The sequence below is a fragment of the Pagrus major genome, chromosome 8 (assembly GCF_040436345.1).
Source record: "Pagrus major chromosome 8, Pma_NU_1.0".
Lineage (NCBI taxonomy): Eukaryota > Metazoa > Chordata > Actinopteri > Spariformes > Sparidae > Pagrus > Pagrus major.
In genome coordinates, this window is record NC_133222.1 from 25,616,533 (window position 1) to 25,643,704 (window position 27,172).

The 27,172-nt window shown below is 40.1% G+C and overlaps 1 protein-coding gene across 1 annotated transcript in view; it reads left to right on the forward strand.

The window, feature by feature from the left end:
* The window catches only part of trhr2 (thyrotropin releasing hormone receptor 2), a 42,126-nt gene extending 27,124 nt beyond the window's left edge, over nt 1-15,002 (forward strand). Inside the window, exons 5-6 of the mRNA XM_073472794.1 lie at nt 12,697-13,177; nt 14,851-15,002. Coding sequence (XP_073328895.1) covers nt 12,697-13,177; nt 14,851-15,002 — 633 coding nt within the window. The remainder of the gene's footprint in view (nt 1-12,696; nt 13,178-14,850) is intronic.
* The last annotated feature ends 12,170 nt before the right edge of the window (nt 15,003-27,172 follow it).

Sequence of the window (27,172 nt, forward strand, 5' to 3'; positions counted from 1 at the left end):
GTGTGTTTTTTTTCAACGTGTGTCCCGGTGTCCTCCTGTTAATCTGAACATGTATCGGCTGACTGTTTATAATCATATGGATGCTGTTATAATGTGTTGTGATTGAGATCCTGACCCACCATGCATCCTGGAAAGTGACAAAGTTTTTTGCTCTACATTACATAATTGCCATCAGTAAACAGGACGCTGTCTGACTCTCTCACTCATGGGGAGGGATGCTGTTTGCTGGGGGAAAGTTCACTGAAGTCTCGGTCAGGAGGGCTGACCATCGCTGTGATTTTTTTCAAGACAGTAACTACAACAACACAATAGTGGAAGGAGACAAACACATGTGGGTTAAAGTTTTATGCCGGGGACAGACGCTGTTTTTCGGGCAGAAATGTGACGAAAAGTCGGTAGGACAGACAGGAGGACAGACACTTTTCCACGTATAACTGTGGTCTTTTTTTCCTCATATAAGTTGCCAAAGACACTACCAGTTACTACTTGTAGTGTCCAGTTGTTTGGTCCTGTAACGTTGCTTTGTGGGACATTTCTCTTTATTTTGTTGAGTGAAGTTATCAGACTGTCAGATCGACACACCCCCGCTCTGCGCCGCCGGCAGAGATGTTCACAAGTCTTTTTTTGCAAGTCCAAGTCAAGTCTGAAGTCTTTGGCCACGAGTCCAAGTCAAGTCTCAAGTCTTTGTGGGGCGAGACTTGATCAAGTCTCAAGTCTTTGGTCATTAGTCCAAGTCAAGTCTTAAGTCTCTAAAAAATAAAAGTCTTATGTCTCTTCTGGTTGTAATGAGTCTTCTGTTATCTGCTGCTATCCGGTCTACTAAGAATACTGCACAGCTATATCTTAGAAATTCAAAGCATTTACTGTATTATTATCACTCCTTTATCTATTAGCATACAGTATCAGTACTGATTAGTTGTTTGTTATATGATCACTTTAAACAGGCTATTGCAATGCAATATGAAGAAAAACACACAATGAATGCTTTCCTTTAAAGGAAACTGTATTCTTCCAGCATGGACATACAGTTACAGTATATCTTGACCCCTATTGTGCAGGCTCAGTGGGACCATAATAAGAACAAATATAGAAAATGTTACACCTCACCCAGTCAAAGACATTGTAATTAACATCATTCCAATTAGTGCAAAACATCACACTTAAGCTAAATGCAAACAACTTATTATTATTATTATTATTATACTTATTATTATTATTTACATCATATTAGTTTGATTTTATTCATATTTATCTTATTTATTCTATTTATAAGGCCAGTTTAGGAGTAACTAGGAGACATTTCACTGCATGTTACTCTGTGACTTCTGTATGTGACAAATAAAGTAATTTTGTAATCTTGTAAATCTAACATTATTAGTCATGCAATAATAACTAATCATCCAATCTCAGTTATAGTTAGCTATATCTGCTGGACACAAAATTAACACCATTCAGATGCTGGTAAATCATGCAAGTGGCTGGTACTGTATGCTGCATTCACCAGCCAAAATAACAATGGTAATCTATTGAGTGGCTGGTAAAATTTCAACATTCACTAGTCTAGCCATTTTGCCAGTGGACAAAAAAGTTAAAAGTTTGCACTCTGCAACCATATTGTTTAATTACACTGGGTCTCTAATGACACATTCCTCTATCCTCTCACTCAAACTCAGTGTAATGGTAACCTGGTAAACCTGTAACATTAACGTTACGTGGTCAACAATTAACCTGTAACCTGCCTGTAAGCCGACAGTATAACTATGTATTTTTCTACGGTTAACGTTAGCCAGTAGATGGTGGCAGCAGAACGTAGATGATTAACGTTACCCGACTTTTTTTTTTTTTTACGTCATGTCAACGCCACTCAATGCAAACAAGTGCGACAGGCAAACTGACATTCACTCATCTATCAGTCAACGCTCCTTTTGTTGGTGCCGTCCTGTTTAAAGTTTTTATAACCAAATGTAATCACAAATGGTACAGCAGTAGCTGTACCATTTAGCAGTCGTCATCCGAGGTACTAGTGCGTGAGACCGCGAGGTGCGCACCCGATGCGTAATATGGTTACCATAGTTACCATGAAAAAAAGGAAGGAATCACATTAAGCTCGTCAGACGTTTCAGAGTTTCCTCAATATTAATTCGCCAAAAAATAAAACATAATGATTGTTCACGAGTCCCAAAACACGAGTCCGAGTCAAGTCTGAGGTCTTTTGAGCACGAGTCCAAGTCAAGTCTGAAGTGTCTGTGTGTGCGACTTAAGTGCGACTCGAGTCTGAGTCGCAAACTCGAGTCCCCATCTCTGGCCGCCGGCTTATCCATTCACACAGGTTCAGTTCGCCAATGCGGCACCTCTGATACTACCTCCAAAGGCGCAGCGAAATTTCACACCTCGCTGCATCTGAAACTTTCACACAGAGGAGGATCCCCGCACTCAAAGGGCAGTGTGAATGGGGCTACTGATATCAGTGAAGTGAGATGTCTGCACAGAGCCTAAAGGACAGTATCCATTGCTGTTCCACCAGACCACAGAGCAGCTTTTTTTCAGGCTGTCAGACTCCTGAACTCAACACTCCATCATAAAAAAAATTGATTTTGTTGTGTAGCAAAAAGGGACTACAACTTGCATTTCATTGTACAGCCCTGTTTTGAAAATGACAATTAAATAAACTTTGAACCATGTTGTCACAGATTAAACAACAACAATAACCCTTTAATTTGATGGGTCTGCATTTCTTATCTTTCCATGCAACCTTTAGCATAGGTTGTTTCTGAGTCACAATGTGCAGATTTCTGCAACATAAGCTTCGGAAAGGCTGAACTCTCATACGAGAGCAGAGAGAAGATCCTAATCTCATGTGTTCAAGGGGCTCCATCTAGGAGCAGAAGATTTGCATAATGTGATTTAGGATTTACATTGAAGTGTGCTTAATACCGCAGATGATTTTACTCTCTGTTCTTCAATAGGCACTTCATGCTTTTTCATTCATCATTCGATAGACCAGCTCAATCTGATAGGCGTTTGATAAACTTGTGTATGTCAAAGAATGGCACTTTTATGGTTGGAGATTAATACAGTGTGGTGGGAGATTGCTGCATTTTTAATCTCTGGGAATTTCTTCATGTCTGTGATCTCCTCAAGTGAATGTGGAGGAAGCCAGATGGGGTGGCTTGGTCATTGTTGCCCAGGGCAACTCGATAGCATCATAGGCTAAAGCAAATTCTTTGGCTGAGTGGGCCCAAATGTCTGTCCATGACTGGATTCAGTCTGGGAAGATGATGAAAAAAATCAGATGTGTTTGGAATGCTGGAGTCAAGTTAAGTCACCAGATAATTACAGTCATAAATGTATATTCAAAATGCCACCCCAATGCATTCTGTCTCATTATTGCAGCGCAGAGATAATTAGAAAACTCTTCTCCCCACCTCCTTTGTGTTCAATTAAATGCTTTGTTGTGCAGAGCTTTTCCTTTTTATCTAGCTGCTGAGGTGGCTGTCACTGGTTTACTGCTTGGCATGGACACAGACCCTTATCTCAAATAGCATTTTGCTGAGAGGAGGCATGGGCATGATACCTGGTATCAACCTGCCACACTTTGTTTTGCAAATTTTTTTCTGCTGTGGTGTGGAGAAACCTGGCTGGCTCAAAGGCAGTCATGCTTCAGTAGGATTGTTACGGCACAATGAAGGCAAGTTATGAACTTTAAAATGGCCACAGATGGATGGGTGGTGGTGTGAGGCTGGGAGAGGGTAGATGTGTAGCATTATTGGCGACTGATAAGACTAATCACTTGAGTCTTACAGCCTGACTGGTTCTATCACTCTGTCTCACAGTGGTTCAGAAACATCTGAAGCATTACCATGGTCACCAGCTGGTAGTGGTTTGGGGTGGAGAGTTAAGGCTTGCTGAGGATGTATAACACGCAAAGAAACATGCATGCACACACACCTTTTATGAGACACTGCAACATTAAGCCATTTGAGGTTGAATGTCCTTGCTGTCCATTTTGTTCTGCTGGCTAGCCGCCTTGCTTGTGTTGTTTGTACAGATTGTAGATTGTACATTGGAATGGCAGTTGTCCTTCAATGACAAACATTATATAAATGGATGATTAAATAATAATGTCAAAAGAATATAACCAGTAGGTGATTTGTTAATTTTTAACAGGGGGGATGGCTCAATGGGAGCACCACCCTGCCCCGACACACCTATGTACACCTCCCAAAGGACATTGTTGACGCCTTAACCATAACTGTGATATTTCTAATTCTACAATTCCATTTTATCCAGTTATCTTCCTTCTCTCCCTACTACAAATGTCTTTTTATAACTGTATTAAAGTAATGAGTAAATACACCTTTAAATTGTATGCAGTGGACTGAGTTTATTCAGGCAGGGTTTTCTCATGTTTCTCACTGTCACACCGCGGTGAGGTTTGTCTCGTCTTGGGTTTTTTGTCTCGTTACTTCCTGTTTTATTTTGAAAATCTAATTCTCCTCTCGTTTCAGGTCACTTGCCCTTCCTCATGTGTCACCGGTCTGATTGTCTCACCTGATCCCTAATCGTTTCCACCTGTTCCCCATTTCCCTCATGTGTATTTAGTCGGCGTCTTCCCTTTGTCTTGTGCCGAAGTATTTCGTTTGTTCGTTCACCTAAGCCCCTGTTCCTTGTCATAGTCCGCTAAAGTATTCACAGAGAGAGTTTGGTCACGTAAGTTGTTGTCATTTTTTCCTCTTTTAAGAGTGATTTTTTGTTTAATAAATTCTAAGTTTAGAGATTTTTCCTTGTTTTGTATTTCCGTTTTTTCCTCCCGCTTGCGGAGTGAATTTTGTTTAGAGAGCTTAGTTATTATAGAGCCCCTGTTGAGGTGAGCCTTTTTCTTTTGTCCCTTTTTGATAGAGCGCCTTTGAGGTCAGCCTTTTCCTTTTGAGCCCTTTTAAGATTAGATTTGGTTTTCCTCCTTAGGGAGCGATTTTTGTTTATTATCTAGTTTTTGTTTTCTTCATTGTAAGAGTATTTTTGTTTTAGCATAGTGTTCGGTTTTGATTATTTCTATTTTTAGTATTCCTTCCATGTTGTGTTTTTTCCCCCTGTTGAGGTATTCTAGTATTCTGTTCTTAGTCAAGTTTTCAGATAGACAGTGTTTTTATAGCCTGTTTATTTAATCACTTCTTGAAAGAAGAAATTTTGATTTCAATAAAGTGAGTTTGATTTCATTTTCCCTTGCATCTGAGTCCTCATTTGGTCCTGGCCTGACACTCACAATACACTACAAGCAGGGTCATTTTAAGTTACATGACCCACATGACCCCTTGGAATTTTTTACCATCTAAATTCCTTGAAGGACACAAAATGAACATTGTGCAAAAGTAGAGCCTCACCGATTCATCGGTAGGCTGATTTTATCAGCCGATATTAGCCTATCACAGATATATCGGTATCGGTGTATATATTGTCTGATATGCACCGTTATGAAAACCTTATATTTAAAAACTATAATGCAGAAAAACATGCTTGGGCTAATTTAAAATTGGTGTAATGACATAGTTTGTCCAGCAGAGTGCGCTTCAATTAATAAAACAGCTGGTGTCAGAAAATGTAACAGCTAACTCACTAATGGTTAAACTATAAACCAGCACAAAAATGACAATTACCAACATAACATAAGCCACCATGTTCTGAACAGGCATACTAAAAACACTTACAAAAAGTAACATTTTAGTTTTAGAACAAGCAAACTTGTTGTGCTCCTCTACACGAGAGATGCGCTGGGAATCCACCGGAAGCTGCTCTATGACGTCGCGTCTGCTACAGGTTTTGTTCCGCCCTCCGCACGGCATCATACCATGAATGTATAAAGAGAACCCCAGTGGGAACGTTTCAGAAGCAGAGCCTTTTGTCTGCCCGATTTTGTTGACTTGCTCAGATTTTGTTGATCTGGTCATTTTTTGGTTTTATACAATCGGGAGTCTGCACAGGGTGTTTTATTTTGAAAATGGACCAGATGCTCTATGCCGTGCCTGTGTCTCTGACTTCCTGTCGGCGCGATCTGCTCTGAGCAGCTTGTTGCGGCTTCCGTCAAAAATCGACCAGGCAGCCGGAACGCAAAGCAGTCGTGCACGGCTTGACTCCACTGTGCGCCGTCGATCGCGGCCGCTTGTGATTTGTAACACACTTTCTGCTCCTAGGGGATGGAGAGTGATGGCAGGTTAACAAGGGGGATGCTTTTTGGTAATTTTGCTAACAAGGGGGATGGCATCCCCCCTCATCCCCCCTCAAATTGCCTACTGCCTCCGTAGGTTTGTTTGGCGGTGTGGGAGTGTCACTCCATGGTCCGTGTGTGTGACATGTTGGGAACCCCCGCTGGTCAGTTTGCAGAAAAGCGAAGCTGCCATGTTGTTATGCTACTGGCATACTGGTCCTACAAGTGATTGTCCTCATTGACAGATTAAAAATAACAGTAAACAACCAGGATGAGGCAGATCATTACTGTGTGTTTTAAACTGGGGCACAAGGCCAAACTGAAGTGATAGTGAAACTTAATGCTACAGAGAAATGTCCGTTGTATTCCCTCTGTAGTATTTATCATCACACGACACATTACGTTACACTCCACTGTGGCTTCAGTCATAGTCTGATAGCCAGCTTATGTGATTGGCCACTGTGACATTGAGACTTTCTCCAAAAGTTGAGTTGGCTCCAACTTTTCCGTAGCAGCCGGCTGCATTTTTCTGCAGCATGCACCGCCACAGCCAAAATGGACTACCCTCGTTAAAATAAAAGCAAAAACCTGCATTTTCGCTGCACCCCCAGATCCAATGTGATTCCAGACTAACTGTTAACCCACACAAGCTCTGATAATGTCTGTTATCGACGGTGTTTGAGCTGGAGTAACACACCAAGCACTTCACTCATTCTTGGTTGGTGGAGTGTAGACCCGAAAGCAGAAAATGAGACAGGAAGTAGGATATAAGGTAATTTATTGACTTCACAAGGGTTTTGGTGTAGAAAGTCCCAGGCGGAGTCCACGTCTGGGCATGGGAAGGTGGAGGTGCGGCAGATCACGGCAGCGCTGGTTGGAAGCGTGGGAGTTGAGACTCCGGTGAGCACAGGCTAAGGCTGTTGGCTGCAGAGGTGCGGAGAGCTGGACGGCTGGAGCTGGAAACATTGGTACTTGGAGTGCAGGTGAGCACTGGAGAGAACACGAAAAGAACACGAAAAGAACACGAGAGAACATGAAAAATGTTAGATCTCCAAGAGAGAAACACAAAAATACTAGAAGTCATACAAAACGACGATCTAACAGGAGCCATGTATCAAATCTAACTGATGAAATCATCTGGCAGCAGGTAGCGTGGAGAGCAGGGCTTATCAGCTAAGATTGCCAACCTGCTGCAGGTGAGCGTGTGTCAGCAGCTCCGGTGATTGGGAAGATCCACCCAGCCTCTCAATGCACCTCTGCAAGCACAACAGAAAAAAGAAACAAACACCAAGCACAAAATATCAACCACAGAATCTGACTGATCATGACAGAAGGATTGCTACTGGCTGCTGTATTGTTTTCTGATTGCCAGCTTATGTGACTGGTCAACGCAACATGATGTCGGACTGTGTTTCTCTAAAAGTTGAGTCTGGCTCAACTTTTTTGCTGCAGCTTGCTGCATTTTTTTGTGGAACCCCCTGCAGCCAGCACCACCGCAGTGGTGCCAAAACAGACTGCCCTCATTAAAATGAATGGGAAAACCTGCGTTTTTGCCGCACCACTGGATTTGTTCTAAAAAAACAGCCTAAATGCTGTTGTGCTTAACACTCAGTACACAAAATGCAAAATGGCGCCGTACTAGGTGGCAGCCTGTTGCAGCAGCTCCCGTGTGTTCCCAATTTTTTTGTAGTTTCTTTGTATTTCTGTTTATTTTTGCTGTGTATTTTGGCAACTCTTCTCCAGTGACTGAGAGAAGATGGATACTTTCTTTTTCAAAACTTTTGCGGCACTTTTTATGCTGTTTCTGTGGCAAACGGAGTGTCAGGAGTGCATCAGTGAGGGCATTGTTTACACACGCGACCAGCTGATTGCGCTGTGTAAACCTGCACTGCTGCCTGGAGCGAGGCCTGAGGTCCCGGAGGAGCTGCGGAGGAGACGCCGGGGCTGCAGAGCCGGAGTGAAACGGAAGGCAAAGAAGAGGAGACATAGACCAACTGTACCAGCGATTGTTATGGGGAACGTGAGGTCTCTGGGGAATAAGACGGACGAGCTTGCCGCGCTGATAAAGACTCGGAGGGAATATCGTGAGTGCAGTGTGTTGTGTTTCACTGAGACATGGCTCCACTCACACATCCCGGACCACAGCGTGGCGGTACCCGGCTTCAGCACTGTTCGGGCGGACAGGGATATGATAAGTAGCGGAAAGAAGACGGGAGGAGGAATTGCACTGTATGTGAGTGAGAGGTGGTGTAATCCCGGACATGTTCACGTGAAGGAACGTCTTTGTAGCCCGGACATTGAACTGCTGACTGTGGGGATGCGGCCCTATTATTTGCCCCGGGAATTCACGTCCGCCATCATTATCGGTGTGTACATTCCTCCTTCAGCTGATGCAGCGGTGGCCTGTGACGTCATCCACTCCTCTGTTGCCAAGGTACAGACACAGCATCCCAGTGCCTTCATAGTTATCACTGGGGATTTTAATCATGTTTCACTGGACAAAACAATCCCAACATTTCACCAGTATGTTGACTGCCCCACCAGAGACTATAAAACACTGGATCTTTTGTATGCAAATGCTAAGGATGCATACAATCCCACAGCACCCCCCTCTGGCAGATCTGACCACAACCTGGTCCTGCTGACCCCTAAGTATGTCCCTCTTGTTAAGCGACAGCCTGTCCACACAGGGAGTGTGAGGAGGTGGACTCAGGAGGCTGCTGATGCACTACAGGACTGCTTTGAGTCGACAGACTGGGATGTTCTCGTTGAGCCACATGGGGAGGACCTCGACAACAGGAGGGGGAGTACAGGGCACTGGTGGACTTTGTGGAGTGGACTGGACAGAATCACCTGCGGCTGAACATCAGCAAGACCAGAGAGATGGTGATTGATTTTAGGAAGAAGAGGAGGATGGCTTCCCAACCTCTGCGCATTCTGGGAAAGGATGTGGAGGTGGTAGAGGACCTGTGTGTTACCATCAACCACAGACTGGACTGGAGTTCTAACACTGAAGCTGTTTACAAGAAGGGGATGAGCAGACTATACTTCCTGAGGAAGTTGAGATCCTTCAACGTGTGCAGCAAGATGTTGGAGATCTTTTATCAGTCTGTGGTGGCCAGTGTACTTTTCTTTGCTGTTGTTTGTTGGGGAGGCAGCATCGGAGCCAGCGACACCAATAGACTCAATAAACTCATTAAAAAGGCTAGCTCTGTGATTGGCTGTAAACAGGACACTGTGGAGGCTGTGGTGGAGAGGAGGACACTGAAAAAACTGTTTTCCATCATGGATAATCCTCTCCACCCTCTCCACCTCACACTGGTCAGACAGCGGAGCACCTTCTCCAAAAGGCCGCTTCAGCTTCGCTGTCGTAACAACAGATACAGGAAATCTTTCCTGCCACAAGCCATCACCTCATACAATAACTCTCTCACCTCTGCCTGACAGAGATCTCTGATCTCTCTACTGTTTTTACTCCGTTTATAACATGTTTACATCTGCACATTTTAGGTTTATCTATTTTTATTACCTGTGGTTCTATTATTGCACACTCATATGTACATTTTGGTTCTGTTATTGCACGTTCATAAGTATATGTTGGTTCCGTTATTGCACATTCATAGGAATTGTTTATTTCTTGTATAGTTGTATAGATTGTTATTGTTTATAGTATAGTTTGCACTGTGTATATACATTGTATATATCTTGATTTCTATTTATGTTATGTACAAAGTGTTTTTCTTTTTCTTGCGGACCCACTGCTGCTGTGACAAAATAATTTCCCAATCTGGGATCAATAAAGTAATTCTATTCTATTCTATTCTATTCTATTCTATTCTACAAGCCTTGTTATATTTATCATCTAAAGAAATCTAAAGAATATTGTATTCATTGTTATGTCATTTTTCCCCTGTGGTATCAAACATGGTATTAAATATTGATCTTTTTCAAGGTATTGTATTGAAGTTAGAAATTCCAATATCGTGACAACACAAGTCAGTAGGTATGGCGCGTGGGCCAGGCAGGACGACGCTGCTTACTGCAGTAGTGGGTGTGCAGTTGCAGTGACTTTCTATTGTTATGTGACACTCTCACTCTGAAACTTTCTTTGCAACGGAGCTTGTAAACATGTTAATAGTTAGTTTGTGCTTCTGTGTCACTCTTTCTCTCTAAATAAGTTAGTTTTCTACCCTCAATATTTTATGTATTTTACTACATAAACTCAAGTACCCAGGAAGTCAAAACTGATGTTTAAGTGTTTTTATCATGTGTCTTGCTTCATATCTCACTATACACCAGTATCGGGCCCAACAATAGCAAAAAGTCTTTTTGTAAGTATTTTTACATTGGTATGTTAAACTTACTGCTAACTAATGTTACTGTTAACCAGCAGCCTCCCACTGAACACCTGTGGGGGTGTGGCCTTACAAAGCCTTTAAAACAATTGAGGCCAGAGTTTCCTGATAAACAAACAGTGGTTACTTTGTTGCTAAAGTAGTCGCTAACTACTCGATAGGTAACTGCCCAGATATCATACATATATCTCGCAGATGTCAGCATGACAAAATAGTAGTTATGTCGGAAAGATTTGTTATGGGGAGCTTTTGTTGGGAAGTCATTGCCAAGATGTCTGCATTTTGTCGGCAACGTCTTCCCATTGGCAATGCTGACATCTCTGCAACGTCTTCCCAATCAGCTCCTCATACTATGTCTTTCCTATATCTTAAGTAACTTGCATCAACATCTGCAAGACGTATGCAACTGAAGGGGTATTACTAAAAGTAGCAGCCATTAGTTAGTCATCTCTGTTACCTGTGCAGCTGAGTTAGCAGTCCTATTTGCTGACTCATCCCTGGGGTGCCAGGAGCCAAGCCCAGCAATCCAACCTCCATTCTGTATTTCCTGTCATCAAAATACCTTCCGTCTTCTCAGAGGCAGTTTTGTCCCATTTTGTTACATTCCCACCGTGCTTACTGTGAGCTGCCAGTCCAAGACTGGACTGCTAGCTCCAAGGCAGCATAACACACCTTCAGAGCGATTGGCTACTGTAAATGGCCCCTTTTTCCCACCCCCCATTGCTGCCTGAGGAAATGTGTAATTATGGCAAAGCCATTAGCACTCCACAAGCAGTTTCATATGAGTATTAGATGGAAGGATTTACTGGGAGGCATCTTTCCTCAGCAGCGTATCTCAGTGAATGGCTCCCATCTCACTCTTTGCGCTGAATGAGTTGAAAGTTGGATCTTGCCCAGTACATGTAACCAACTTTCAAAGACCAGTTGGCTATGAGGCTGGCTAACTGAACATGGACTAAAATAATAAAACAGTATAAGCTGCCGATTACGCTGAGACGTGTTGCTAAAACTGGCTCAACAGCAAAACCATTGTTTTCCTATGGTGCATTGTGCCTGCTGTGTGCTCCTCTCTTACTCCATACATCGAGTTTTTGAAGCGTTTTTTAGAAGTTGAAATATTCTCAACTTTCCCGTTCCAAGATGCCTTGCTTTTTCCCCAATCTTGCTAGACGTTGACAGGCACCATCCATTTACCAATGTTATTCACCAGGCACTCCAAACCTGCCATTTGGAATTTGGCAGGTAGCATCCATTTGACTAGTGAGAGCTTATGAGGTGCAGTTTTATGTACTTGTGGGGGAAGAAGGCTAAAGGTGTTGTGTTCAAGTGGGTTTGGCAGTACTAGCCACCATTTCACATTACAGGAAGACATTTGATAAACTGTTGATATCCAAATTACTTCAAAGCCCCTATGTGTGGAATTTCAAAATTGTGACTATGGTAGTACGAAAGCAACTATGGAGCAGACCCTCCCTTATCATGTATGCAACCCATAGTCACTTAATCAAGGACTGAGACAACAGTGATTGTGATGTCATTTTCTTATTCGTAATTTTGGAAAATACTGTAAATATTAAATCATGTAATACAGCAGCTTATGGTAATACTCCTTTGACAAAACGTGATTCATAAATGCAATATCTGTTTCATGTTGCACTATAGTTCAGGAAATGTGATTGACACAAAATAAAAAGTAGCCAGATTATTTGTTATAGTTGATTAAAAGTTGCTGATAATGACTCAAAAGGGACTAGCCATTTATTTTAGACTGCTACCTATTTTTGTTTGTGAGACACAGTTGTTAAGGTCAATTTAGGTGGTACTTCTAAAATGTAAATGAAGTGTACTTATAATTTATCTTTATTTATGTGGTAATTTTATTTTTATATAATAGGCATAGTAGCCTCAGTATAGGTTCAGGATTTACATGAGCCTCGTATTAACATTGTTATCCACAGTATATTTATGAAAAATTGTGTTAAAGTTATGATGTAAATTATGAAGGTGTGAATTTACACTTTCATCAGGGGCAAAATATTTTTGCTGGAGGGCCACATTCTGTCCACGGGCTGCTATTTGCCTATTCACAACTGCTTTAAAGGATTTTTAATGAACTGTATCTCCATTTTCTCTCTATAGGTGACAAAGATGCTGGCAGTAGTGGTGATCCTATTCGCACTGCTGTGGATGCCCTACCGGACTTTAGTTTTAATTAATTCTTTTGTGTCCACACCATATCAGAATGCCTGGTTTCTCCTGTTTTGTCGTACATGCATTTATGCCAACAGTGCTATAAACCCTGTGATATACAATGCCATGTCTCAGAAGTTTCGCTCAGCATTCCGAGGGCTTTACCGTTGCAAGCGGGCCGAGGGAAATCAGAGAACGCTGTCGATGATCCAAACCGGCTTCGCCACTGTCCGAGGACCGAGAACCCACCAGGCCAATAGCAATGGAATGAATGAAAAAGCAAGGAAAGCCATCCTGCATACGACCACTGATATGACTACAAATCAGACTGGAAGTGATCATCAGGAGACAACAACAGTCAATGGAAAAAAAGCAGACCATCCCATCAACCTCTGCCCAGCTACTTTTAACTTTGGTGTATGTCCAACTGGTGATGAGAACTTTGGTGATGATTTGCTTTCATCAACTAATATCACAGTTGATTCTGCAGACGGACATACAACAAACAATAAGCATGTAAACATATAAAAATTTCCATATCATTATATTGTAGACTATCTACGAATTTGTAAATACCACTGCAATCCAATGAAAAAAATAATCAATTGAGCTGTTTCCATCTGGTGATAAAAGGGCTCTGATTTACTCATGGTCAGGATCTGCTTAAGGTAATGAAGAAAAAGAAAAAATCTTTGACCTGCATTTATTTCATGATAAGTAAGTGGTAGATTTTGCCTTGACCACTGAGGTCACATGCAAAGAGAAGAAAGATGATGGGCAAATGGTATAATTTGCACTGTGGTATGGAAAAATTATGTCTTTGGCCACAAAATCTTTTCAACATTACATGTCAAATGTGAACTCTTATATTAACTAGAGTTTGTTCAAGGCAACAGGAGCCACGAGGGCTATGCTGCAATGAGTGCAAGAGCCTGCAGCAGTGAGCATGGAAGCCTAGGGCATGGGCCCTGGTGCAGCCAATATGGGTGCAGATCTTGGTGGTAGTAGCAAATATTCAAACGAGAACTTTGAAGGCAGAAAGGAGAAGGGTTCCGTGTGAACAGCAGTTAAAACTGGGTCATTCAGTCCTAAAACCTCAAATTTAATAGAATTAAAGCTATTATTATTCTACATTTTCCCCTCCAAAAACACACAATGGACTGGTTTTCATAATGAACCAAGATCATGCATTCCTAGAATTGTTTATTAATTAATTTAATTTAAATAATCTGTCCCAGTCACCATCTCCACTGACTGGCACAGAAACATGTGACACACTTTTGTGTATAAAAAGGAAGACATAATCTTTTTAACATATGCAGTACTGATTAAAACACTGATTCTATGACTGTGATGTTTCTAATCAGTCATGATCCTCCACCCAACTGTGATTCAGTGCATTAGATACATTATGAAAGTTTATTTATTTTTATTTTTTTAAAGGCAGAGAAACAAAAGCTTTTAAAGAATCAATTTATTTTGCACAATAGCAAATACAGACTCAAACATGAGCAGAAGATTAATGCACTTCTGTTTAGAAGATTTCCAGCACATAGTGATCGGAGAGAAAGGAATGACAGCATCTTTGCTTGATCCAAGTTACGAAGTATGGAAAATATAAATCCCTTCAGAGGGCCATAACTGGTTCTCTGAATGAAGAGACCATCTCTCCACCCAGCTACATATTCCATATGTATAGGGTCTCTGTAAGACACCTTGCAAAGAATGAAAGCAGTCGCAGAACCCCAAACCCATCATGGGTGCTCTTCCCACACACAACCCGATGGGCTTAGGCCCTTGTTTCAAACAAACTATGTCCAAACTGTACAAACCCCTGAGCCGGTAGGACAGCCAGACGCTGTCTGCTGCCACTGTATGCTTTGGTGCGAGACATTACCTCTTGCCTGGCCCTGCAAGATGCCACGGCCAGTGACTACATGAGTGAATGGGCCACTCAGCTACCAAAGCAGAGACAGCCGTTGGGGAACCATAGGCAGTACCTAATCCTGGGTATCCCACACAACCATATCCCCAAAGGGAATGTGGATGCAGCCACGTTTAGTCTGTAGAATTGGGTGAATGTCGACAAAGTCATTTCCACAGCACCCAGGAGGTCACAACTCTGCGGGTGGATCGGGGCCTTACTAAAGGCAGCTCTGGCACTCCTGCCCCTCGTGTATGCCTGCTGGATCACTTCCCTGATCCAGTGGGACAGTCTGCCCTTTGACAACGTCTACCCAGACACTCATGCATGAAGAACACCAAGAGTTATCCTCACTGACAGAGACAGTATGAGAAGTGTAAAGAAAAAATCTGCTTCGCTTAAGTAAGAGTAAAATTTTCTGATGTACATTAATGTGCACTCTTTTGTTTTTGACCTTAGCTAGCTGCTGGAGCACTCATCAGGATAAAAGCCTTAAAGAGGCTATAGGAGCAACTACCTTCCTTTTTACATTAAATACATTTATATACATGCTTAATTTAAAATGTTAAAAGAGCAACCTCTCTCTGCTTCCAATCTTTGTATTTAGCAAGCTATGGACATATCTATGTACTGGACACAAATTAAATTGATATCAATTTTCCCAGAGACTCTGGAAAAGGTGTCTATTTTAAAAAAATGTTTTGTTGTTACTTGAAAATTCTTGTGTGTATCTGTATATGTATTATTAGCTGTAATGACTTCTTATAATACACATAAGCGGTTTGCCTTTGTAAGAGAACATGTTTTAAATCTTGATAATTCAAAAAATAATTGTTATTTTGTTTTGTGTTGTTTGGGGGAACTTGTATGTAAGAAAAGAATTAACTTAAAGTTACGAATCTTAAAACCAAGTGCAAATACAATTGGGAAATGAAATATTTTTATTTGCAGACCATCTATTTATATAATTAAATCCAAGTCCATTTTAAAACTGCATTTCCAGGATATAATTAATATAATAGGACAAATTACCATACCAGTATTTCGGATGTGAATTTTCTATAGTTCAGTGGTATAAATTAAGTTATATCCAGTAGTGATTCAATTTCACAGTGATCCTTTCAGTTACGTTTGGATTCAATTATTTAAGGCAACTATTTCCTTCCATAAACTTGTCCCATAAATCGGCTTATCCTTTATTTGATGAGAACACCATTCTTTATGTGTCCCAGCAGATTCTTGGCTTGTCATGCTAATACCATAGCTCCTTAGCAAACATATGTTTGTGATAGTGATAATAGCATTGTGACATTACCCGAACTTTTATGTGAAAAAGTACGTCTAAATAACTTTTTCCATAAGACTTGAGACTTATTAGCTGGAATATTTATTTTTTTATTTATTTTCTATAGTTGGCAGTGACATATCTTTGCTTTTTATGTGCATAAAAAAGTGCATATGTGTCTGAAAATAGTCTAAAACATTTGCAGCCTTACCAAAACTTGAAGCTCCATTAAAAGTCCCATATTATGCTCATTTTCAGGTTGATATTTTATAATGGGTGTCCACTAGAAATTGTTTACATGCTTTAATGTTTAAAAGAACACATGATCATTCTCATACGGTCCATTGCTGCAGCAGATCTAATTTGCTTTGTGTGAACACTCTTTTGGTGCATGTTTCTTGAAGGCCCCCCTCTCGAAAAGTGCAGTCTGCTTTGATTGGTAACCTCTCACAGGCCTGAGCAGGCACCACCCACCATATTTTGACATCAGCTCTGACTGTGTTTTTGCAACCACGGCCGTGCTGGGGACATACGTCAGACTGGCAATACATAATCCAGAGTAGGCTCTCACCGCCACAATCCCCATTTGGGGGGTAAAAAAATCCTCTTTCCCGAATAGATGACAACAACATAAACACATAAAACAAGCCAAGTTTAAATGAATAACGCCATGCCAAAGAGTTTCTGTGCAAAATACGACCTCCAATTTATTCCCCTGCCATGTCCTAAAAAACCCTGCATCTCCACATATTTTTATATGTGAAAAACATTTCATATCAGGCAAGGGCTAACTTACTGTAGCTAACGCTATGACTGATTAACAATTAAATGCTATTTGCAGATAGCTACCTAGTTGTAAATTGTCACACAGAACAACTTTGATATGATAATTTTTTCTTCATTCTGAGGAGATACCAGTTAGCATCGTTACCACCCACCTGCTGCTTATAAACACACACAAGCTGCAGTGTTTTTGCAAATCTTTTCATTGGAACAGAAACCTCTGTTTCCAGCATTACAAGATAATAACTTTGGCTTTTGGCTCGTATCTGCGTTGTACCACACTGTGAACACAATTCTTCTTTTTTTTATTATTATGTCAAATTGAAAAATTGCGATGCTCGTGTGGGGGTCGCTACGCTGCTCATTTGCCTCTTTGAGCTCAGGGCAGCTTGACTGGTGGGCTAACACGTCTGTAGGATGGTCAGTTAGTGCCTGTTAAGATCACTGTTAACACTGTTTACTGTTAACTAGCATACTGTTCAGAGAGCAGGATGGAAAATTCAAATATTGCACTGGTAATTTGCTTATCTGGAGACTCAGTACGATAAAAATAGATGTGTGGGTAGGACACATCTGGCCACTGGGTGGGGTTTTTGCACCAGGTTGATGCTGGGAAACTGAATTTACATGATTGAAGATTGATCAAATGAATCTTTTCAATATATCTAGCATGTTCTATGGCGGGCAGAGTGAATATATATGAATTTGACATAGTGTCTTTGGATCATTTATAAACTAATTTAAGTGGTTTTCTACTGTGTCGTTATATACTGCTATTTTACATTTATGTAAATGGTGAGTGTGGTTTGTTTTCCAGCAAAAGGGGGTGGGAACGTGTTGAAAGTTGAAGGTCCTGAATGTGCCGTTCTGATGTATGGCTGAGGGAAGGGACTGTATAGTTGTGACATCACAACCTCTGGAAGGAAGACAGCTTGTTTGGAGGCACAGTTTCTGAATATGGGCTGTGTGCATTTTTTTCTGTGGATTGAGCGTTTAAATACTTTCACTGGAATTTACTATTTAACTTATTTAACTTAGCTATAGACTTTTTCTATTTGCTGTTGGGTTCTGAACAGGTAGTGTACAGTAGTACAGTTTATCAGAGTTAACTTTCCTTCTGCATTTTTAAATAAGGTTGATGGAAGCACAGTTTGTGGTTATTAGTTAAAATATGCCAAACACCATTCCTGGAAGAACAAATATATTGCAGCTTTAAAGTTCACATTAGAAGGAAGGTACCTGCTTTTCTTTTCTTACCGTATTATTCTTTCATCTCTTTGATGAAAAGCTCTCCATCTACACACATCCTTTTCTTGCTCTCATCTCTCCTGTATTACATTTCCTGTACGCACAAACAATTGTTCTTTGGATTCAAATGCTGTAAAACTACAAGAGAGTGGAAGGTAAGCTAGATAGCAGAAGGGTAAGGCAAAAAGGAAAAACCTTGTTTTGTGGAAACAGCTGCAGTATTAGAACAGATGTTAGGGGTCTGTGTCATGCCTGTCACTGATGTGTTTGATTTTCTTGTTTGTACTTTTTTGCTATGTAATAGTAGAGTAAGTAATTTGGTGATGAATAAATTATGATTTAAAGAAACATTTTCTTTTTAACCTTAATGTGTATATTTACAGCTTAATTGATGTAATTTTAAAATGTTTATTTCACTTTGTTGCTATAGCTCTGGATTTATGTGCAGGCATCTGCATGCATTGCTTAAAGGGAGTGAACTATCAGAAGGGAGAGTACATACAAAAAGGGAAATGCAATTTAGCCACAGCCAAATTTTATGGTGACTGAAGTCTTGGCATCTTGAGGAACAATAGTAGAATGAGAATTTTTAAAATGTCTGAAACGTTAAAAGCATAGTGACTCACCCATTTATTTCTGTACTATGCTTACACTATACTTGTGCTGTACTTTAAAATTCACCATGAAATTACTTATGATAGATATACTGTCTTCATTTTTGATAATTATATTGTGCAGATTGGCTGATAGTAGCATTGTAGAGCTCCCTTACACATGCTAGTGTGTGTGTCTAATTCTGTCATGATTTAGCCCTTGAGAGCTGCTGTATTGTTGTTTTAAATGTGCTGTAATCATAGAAATTCATATTGATTCATTTTTTAAACTTGCTCTATTTGTATTGCTGCAGCAGGATGATGTTTTACTGTTTTAAGAAGTCTGCATTGTCCTCTGGTCTGTGGTTTCAAAGTATGCATGTGCAGTATAGTGGCTTTCTTTCACTATTTTAAGATAAATCAATAAAAAAAACATTTGCTGAACCACCTCTCTGTCGCATCTGTTTTGGACTGTTTGGACTGTACACTGTTTTAAGTGCTACTGAAGGTTAAGTCCACTGAGGCACTGTGATTTGTGATTGTGGTTCATATACAATAAATAAAATTGTATTGAAATTGACCAAAATACTACTTATGATTATCTGATCAGAGATCAGCTTTGTCAAGACAGTCAAAGTCTGGTCATGCCATCAGAATCAGCACTGATTTGTAAAAATGACAATGAAATGAATAATATGAAAATATGCTTAAAGTTATAATTATTTTCATTTTTCATTAAATCATCTATCATCCATGGAGTAATTTCCATCATTAGTGGTGGAGTCCACCTTTCCAGTACTGGATTCAAATTGCCTTTGCTCAAACAATTCACAGGAAACGTTTAATCCAGTGTTACAGTTTTTTTTAATTGTGTCCCATTGATATCAGCCTCACTCTTAATTATTCACTCTCCAACAGCTGAAGCACAGGTACTGTATATTAACTTACTGCTAGTACAACTGAACGTTTCCCAACGCTGCTGCTTATCATAAAAAACGTTCAACTTGTGAAACATTGGCTTGACAAAGAAAAACTGCAGTCATTGTCAGCATTTGTCATCAGCAGATCAGTTTTAATTATTACAGGCAGGGGTGTAGTGTTAAAGTACCGGGGTGTCCCTAAGACACGTTCATGCTTGTGTACACGCGCACAGATGACACTGGCATGCATGCACACGGTTACGTTATTTTAAACAATTAACAATAAATTCACAAAGACTACTGGCATCTTGGTGGAACATTTTCTTGCATGCTGTAGCCAAGATATTATAAATACTGAGGTTATGCATAAACTGACTAGAAGGAGCAGCATTAAAAATTAATTACAATAATGACCCAGAAGAGACTTCTCACTCATGCATACATGACTTATTTCTATGATCCCTCTTATGGCAGCCCATTTTCAACCAGTTAAGGACAAAAAAAGAAGAAAACATCAGAAAAAAAGAAAACATATGGTAATATTTTCCCATAGTAAGACATAATTATGGGGTAAAAGTCGTAATTATGATTTTTGTATCTCAATTTTGACTTTATCTAATAATTTAGATTTTTTAATCTCATAATTCTGATGTTTTATGTAATATTTATGCATTTTTTTAATCTCATAATTTCAACTGTTTTTAATCTCATATTTTGACTTTCTATCTCACAATAACAACTTTTTTTAAGGGAATGTGAATATGGGAATATTTTCAGTCAAGCTTAATTTTTTATTGTATACTTTTCTTTAACTGGCAGAAATGGGCTTCCATATTTATCATCGTGAAACTCACATGAAGCCTGTCATGGGACACTTTTGGAGTGGGTGAAAACAGACAGCATGACTGCAGCAGGTAGGCTGATTATTCAAAGCATCTGCTGTGTTATGTTTTACAAAAATACAGTGAGAACCCAAATGCAGAAACACTCTCCAGACAGGATGAGGAACAAAAAACAAGTTTTAATCACAAGCCAAAAATCCACAAAGTAAAATCCAAAAACCAAGAAGTGTAAATACCAAGAGTAGCAAATCAAAAGCTAGACAAAGTACAACCAAAAGCAAAGTACAAACTAGTAAAAACATAAGGAAAAAAAAACTAGGAACATACCACGGGGAGACACCAGAAGAGGCTCAGGTGAAGACAGAATGGAGCACACAGGCTTGAATACAAACAAAACTGACGAGGGGATGAGGTGCAGGTGGAGTGAGACAGAGAAAACACAGGTGAGGGAAATGAACAGAAAAATACTGGAAGGAGGGAAAGGCTAAAGAGGAAGATGCAGAGCAGGTGTAGAGGGAAAGCAGCCTGGCGAGGCCCACAACAAAACAGTAAGAAAACAGGACACTGGAAAAAGGGCAAAAGACAACACAAGTCCAGAAAGCACCTATAAAACACACACAGTGAAACAAAAAATGACATGACCATGACATGCTGTGCACTGTAACTTTTGTCAAAATATTTTTCCCACTGTGAGTATTTCTTCCACTGATAATTTCAGACAAGAAACTCCTTATTGAATCTGTGCATGAAGCCTTGACATGTCACATTTTAAATAATTATAGGTTAATAGTTTGTTGGCTCCGGTCCTCAACACTATTCTTAGTGAAGTGAATAACACGGTGATACTGTACATGCCTAGCTTGTTACATATATGTCACATAATGTAATGAGATGCCATGCAGAGCTGTTATGCTTTGCTGATGAGAAGGTGCCAACCTTTGTTCAAAAAATGCCATAAAGCTATGTAGGTTTTGCAATTCAAAACTTTAATATTTTAACATTCAACTGGATTAGGCAAATTTTACTTACATCCTGCTGTGAGTGTCAAAGTTTCAAATCACTAGTGCAGGCAGATCCCTCTTGTGTTTGCGTGTCGCTCGGTCGCTCACAGCAGGATGTAAATAGCGGTGTGTATCTATCGCGAGTTCTGTTGATCTTGTCAGGCTAGAAAAATGTACTAAATGACGTCGTTTCAAGTAAACTCTGGATGTCACCACTTTCACTTTTTGGGGTGTGTTGCCTTGAGGCAACACTGTAGGCTACCAGTAATGAAAGAAGAGAGTTATTATTTCAAATTTGAACAAAAGTTATTTAAAAACACATAGAAAATACTCATTAGCCTCAACAGGTTACAATGTATACCATTTGAACTGTAAAAACATGAAAAAATAACTCTTTTCATAGGATTGCATGTCTGAATGTTGCCTGCAGTCAACTTTGTACCATTGTGGAACAACCCATTGGATGAATGAGTCTAAGCATATTTCATCTAACTTTACATGAACCATTTAACAAAAAACAAAAGACAAAAAAAAACTATCATAACCTTCTGCAAAATAATAAAGTAATGTCAAATTCCAGTGTTTGATCGTTGGTGCTTCATTTGAATGCTTGTTTTCAGTTTCATGAGTGTCTGTCAGTCTCCTGTGTCTTTCCTGACATGCTTTGCCATCATTTGTTGTGTTGCTGCCATCTTTGGCTCACTGCTTATGGGAATTCATTAAGCAGTTCTTGTCAGCAGTGAAGCATAGGTAGAGGCATAGAATGATGTTACATTCATGCTGGTAATGGAGGAAAAATGTGTGGAAAATATAAGCGAAGAAGACAAAGTTCACTGTAAGAGTAGTCTAAAGCCTACAGTTGATAGTAATAGCCTGAACTTTACTTTACTACATCTAACATCAGATTTATCTAGGTTGAATTGTAGAGATAAAAAGAAAATTATGATGACTGGTATGCTTTTGAACAGTGTATATATGTAGATATCAGTCATTGTTGTGAATATTTTTTCCTGACTGATAAAGGCCAGGAAAGGACTTTTTCAGACCATATTTCAGGAGAGAAATGACTGAGCTGATCCTTGTGAGAAAGTCTGCAAACAAGGGATTCAGCATGGCCTCCAGAGAGTCATGTGACACATTCAAACTGCTTTTGGTTCCTTATGGTCCTGCCTCTTTTTTAAAGTATTGCATCATAACTGGGGATGTATTGTGTGAGTGTAAAAGGCCAAAAATGGTTATGTTGCCTCGAGGCAACATCATACCATAGAGGGTTAAGACCAATATCTAGTTTCCCTGGCAAAACCCGAGTGTGTGACTAATAGCTGGAACAATATACAATCCCATGAGGTTATTATGCAATTCAGAGGTTCACTTCCCTGCAGCTTATGTTACAGGTGCCATCCTGCGGTGTTCAAAGGATGATGCACTGAAGGACCCACTCTATGCTGTAAATAAGATATTCTGACATTTTTTTCATTCAATTTATTTGTAAGATTGAGGTGTCTGAACTGAGCTGATGCCATTACCATTATTTGTAGATACAGGCTATGGTGCATTCATTTAGAGCAGACTGGAGAATAGCTCCATAGGTTTCTTTATATCAGGAGTTAATCGACACCCTGGAGCCAGTGTTGCAAAATCAATCCAGGATAGAAATCGTAGATATTATCATTTTGAAAAATGCTAACATGGAAAATAAACTTGTAATACTTTGACATGAGTGTGAAGTTGAGTGACAGCACTTTCCCTCCCTGTCCGGGAGGACAGGGAGGTTGTGTCTATCCAGCAACCTCCTTGAGATACTTACATATCAAAATGATGGTTCCTTTTATTTAAAAGGAATGCTTTAAATCAGAGTAGGAGAAGACAAGATATTGTTGCTTTAAATTACTAGTGGAACACTCCAAACTGTAGATCCAATAAGGTTTTCCTGGGGTCAGCTTTAGCAGCATCATGCTGCCTTTTTCTCTCCCTCTCAGTACAATATTACATACTGAGATTCAAGTTATTGTATGTTTAATATGTATTAATATTACATGGATGCAAGTTCATTCTGTGTTGGAGTTACTGCAAATTATGCAGTATGCATATGTATTTATGTAGGTGTTAGCTGGGAGATTTGAAGGCAGAGTCATACTCTACGATGAGCACACTGACCTTGATGTATGGAGTCATTTTATGTAGCACTCATACTTCAATCAATCAATCAATCAATCAATCAATCAATCAATCAATCAATCTTTGTTTGTATAATGCCAATTGACGACAAAAGTCATCTCGTGACACTTTCCAAATTGAGCAGGTCTTAACCATACTCCTTCACTTATCCTTTGAAATATCTCAACATCTATTTGATGGATTGACACCCATCCATTCATGATTTCTGAAGGATATATCCTACTGACTTTGGTGATACCCTGAGTTTTACTCTAGTGCCCAAGTTCACATTTGTGGCTCTGGGTGAAATGTCTTAACAACTATTAGATGGATTTTCATGAAATTTGGTACATTTATGTCCCCCACGGGATGAATGTATTGCATGTATTTATGTATGTTAATTCATGAGTGAGTGAGTAAGTGGTTGCATGAGGCCATGACTCTAGCTGAACACACAGCGCATGTGCTTAAGAGGAGGAACTTTTGTTCACTTTTCCCCTCAACCTCAGTTGAAATTGTTGATATTAATGGTGTGCCAATGGTCTCCAGAGGATGAACTCCATCGGTTTTAGTGTCCTACAGTCTTGTCTTTGTCACCTTACACCAACATTTCCACTTGCACCAAAGACATTGCAGAACTAGGGCTGTCAATTGATTAAAATATGCAATCGTTATTAATCACATGATCGTCCATAGTTAACTCGTGATTAATCACAAATTAATCAGACATTTTTATCTGTTCTAAATGTACCTTAAAGGGATATTTTTCAAATGTTTAATACTCTTATCAACATGGGAGTAGACACATCTGCTTGCTTTATGCAAACGTATGTTTATCATTATTACAATAATCCAAAACAATGACAATGACTTTGACGAGGAGGAGGAGGGCTCTCTGCATCAGCTGTGTGCTCGGCCAGCAAGTGGTATTTGAGACTGGACGTACTCTGGTGGTAACTCAGTCCACATCAACAGTAAATGTAAATAACTTTGTTCTTGTTGAGAGAACCATCTGGCAGGGCTGTGAAGCTAAACTTGCCATTCAAAAGACCCTTTTCTTTACCCTTTCCACAACATAACTGCTGTATCACTGCCTGGTTTCACAAACTACGGAGCGGGCCAAGGGTCATAAGGTGCGTGCTTAAATCGTGTGTCAAAAATTAAGGCTGTTACAAGGAATTTGCATTACAGCACGGCTGGACACACTGGATATATGTGCAGTGCTGCTGCGTGGCGTGACCTCTCACTTTTCATTTCGGTGTCCATGTTAACAGGTAAGACCAGCTTCTCAAGCGTGTGTCAAGCTTGGCTGCTGCGTCACTTCATCTAGGGATTTCGAGTTTCACCTATTTCTACCCCAACACATGCACGGTTTTTAGCACCAATAGACCTGAAAACATCCTGTCATATCCACATCATACCAGCATTTCAATACAGTTTTGATGTCTGTATGTATAGAATATGTCACAGCCATGAAGAGAACACAGACAGGTGATGGGCAGTTTCTTTCCTGTGCATCTTTCTTTCACTTTTCTTTCATTTTCCCACCCTCCCTCCCGCTCTTTCTCCCTCTCACTTTCTCGCTCTTTCAACGGGAGTAAAAGAAAATCGCATCATCATTTTATTGATAAATATCAAAGTCAAACTCCATGTAAACAGATAGGTCAGGCAGGAGCTGCGCTGCATCGGCAACGCAGCTGCTGTGAACACAAACACACGTGTGAGCATCAGCACTTAAACAATGCAGCTGCCACACAGGCATCCATTGTGTCCAGCCTGTAAGGGGTATACAATTTAGGTTGTCATGATCATCCTGATGGGAAATGGTGAATGAAGGTGATACAGTAAATGCCACCAGTTGAGCAGAATAAGTGTCTGAGCGGATATAAATAGTCAGGTTGTCCAATGGCAAATGGAAAAAAAAGTGAGGTAACAGGTATCTGGTTAGTAATCGTCAGTTATACAGTGGAGGCTCAATGCCTTGAGTTCATACACATCGAGAGAGAGAGAGAGAGTGTGTGTGTGTGTGTGTGTGTGTGTGTTGTGTGTGTGATTGTATTCTCTATCAGCTGCTAATGAGGAGAGAGTAAGAGTGTAAGAGAGAGAGATGTACAGACTGACTTTCTAAATGATTAAGAGTGTGTATGTTTAAAATGTATTTCTTATCTTGTGATCATTGATTTGGATATCTTGTCATTCAATAATATGTAATTTAGCTTTGGCAACAATGTGACGTAAACATTCAGGCCAATAAAGCTTATTTTAATTCTAATTTGAGTTTGAGAGATAGAGATAGAGAGAGAGAGAGATCTCCTTTTGCTATCAAGTAGACCAGCTTTGGCTCATAGGTCTGCTGGTCTTCAGATAATCAATACTTGTCATTGCAGTGCTCTTTGGAAAATTGCACAATTCTTCCACAAGTCCATTACTGTGAAACGTTTAATTCACTTCCTTCCTGATTGACTGAATACTAATGATGAAAAACAAAACTAAAACACCCACTGGGTGATGCAGGGGGTTCAGATGGTGACAGCTTGTCAAATATAAAGATTTTGGGCTTCTGGTCTTTTTTCTTTTGGTTCACAGAATTAAAGCTGCACTAATAAATATTTGTTATGTTAACACTGGCTTCAATGACTCAGCTCATATTTAGCCCACAACTCTACTGTTTTGTCTCAGTCTCAATGTTCTCGTCAATCTTGTTTCCAGCAGCAGCAAGGGGTGAACATCTGACCTGTGACTCTGCACTAAAACCTGATGAAGTGGATCATTAAATAATAGCCTTGCCACCATGTACCTGATCATGGTGAGATTATTCACCATGTACCTGATCATGGTGAGAGTATTCACCTTGTACCTGATCATAGTGAGAGTATTCACCTTCCGATCTGCCTTTCCCGCTGGTGTGACTTCAAGGATTCTATCCAGGTCTTCGTCAAAGCTGGCCCAATCCGTGGTGTCAGACATCTTCGGCCATATGATCCTCTTCTTCATGGGTTTAGTCTATGGCAGGGGTCTGCAACCTGCGGCTCTTTTGCCCCACTGCAGTGACTCCCTGTGGCATGAAAATGAATAATATATATATATATCACACTGAAATGGACTAAAATAAAATTTAAACTGTCCTTTTTTTATTTTTACTGCCTGCCACTATGTGTTTTATTTATTATTAAATGAGGCTACCTTTTATTTTGTACATTTTCACAAACACAGGGAGGACTTAAGTAGGTCTGCATATATAGTTCTGTATTGCTCCTCTATTTCTATTTATTGTAGGCTAGTTCTTCTATTTCATAAATGCACCAAAACATGGCATCATTGAAATGGAAATGCAAAGTTCAAGTACCTTATACTGTAAGCATAACTAGCCCACTGCAGAGTTGCCACATCATGTGGAATTATAAATGAATGCTCATTGAGGCTGATTAATAATCTTGATAGGCTAATTTAGACTTTCTAGGCCGTGTTACCTTCATTATAAGACACAAATATGTTTTGCGGCTCCAGACATATTTTTTTGGCGAGGGACGGGGGCAAAAATGGCTCTTTTGATCGTAAAGGTTGCTGACCCCTGCTCTATGGCATGGCATCCATGATGTTATTCCTGTGGGCTTTGGGTGACACAGGTGCTGAGAAATCTCCAGTGCTGTAGGGGGCTTCCTGACAGGAAGA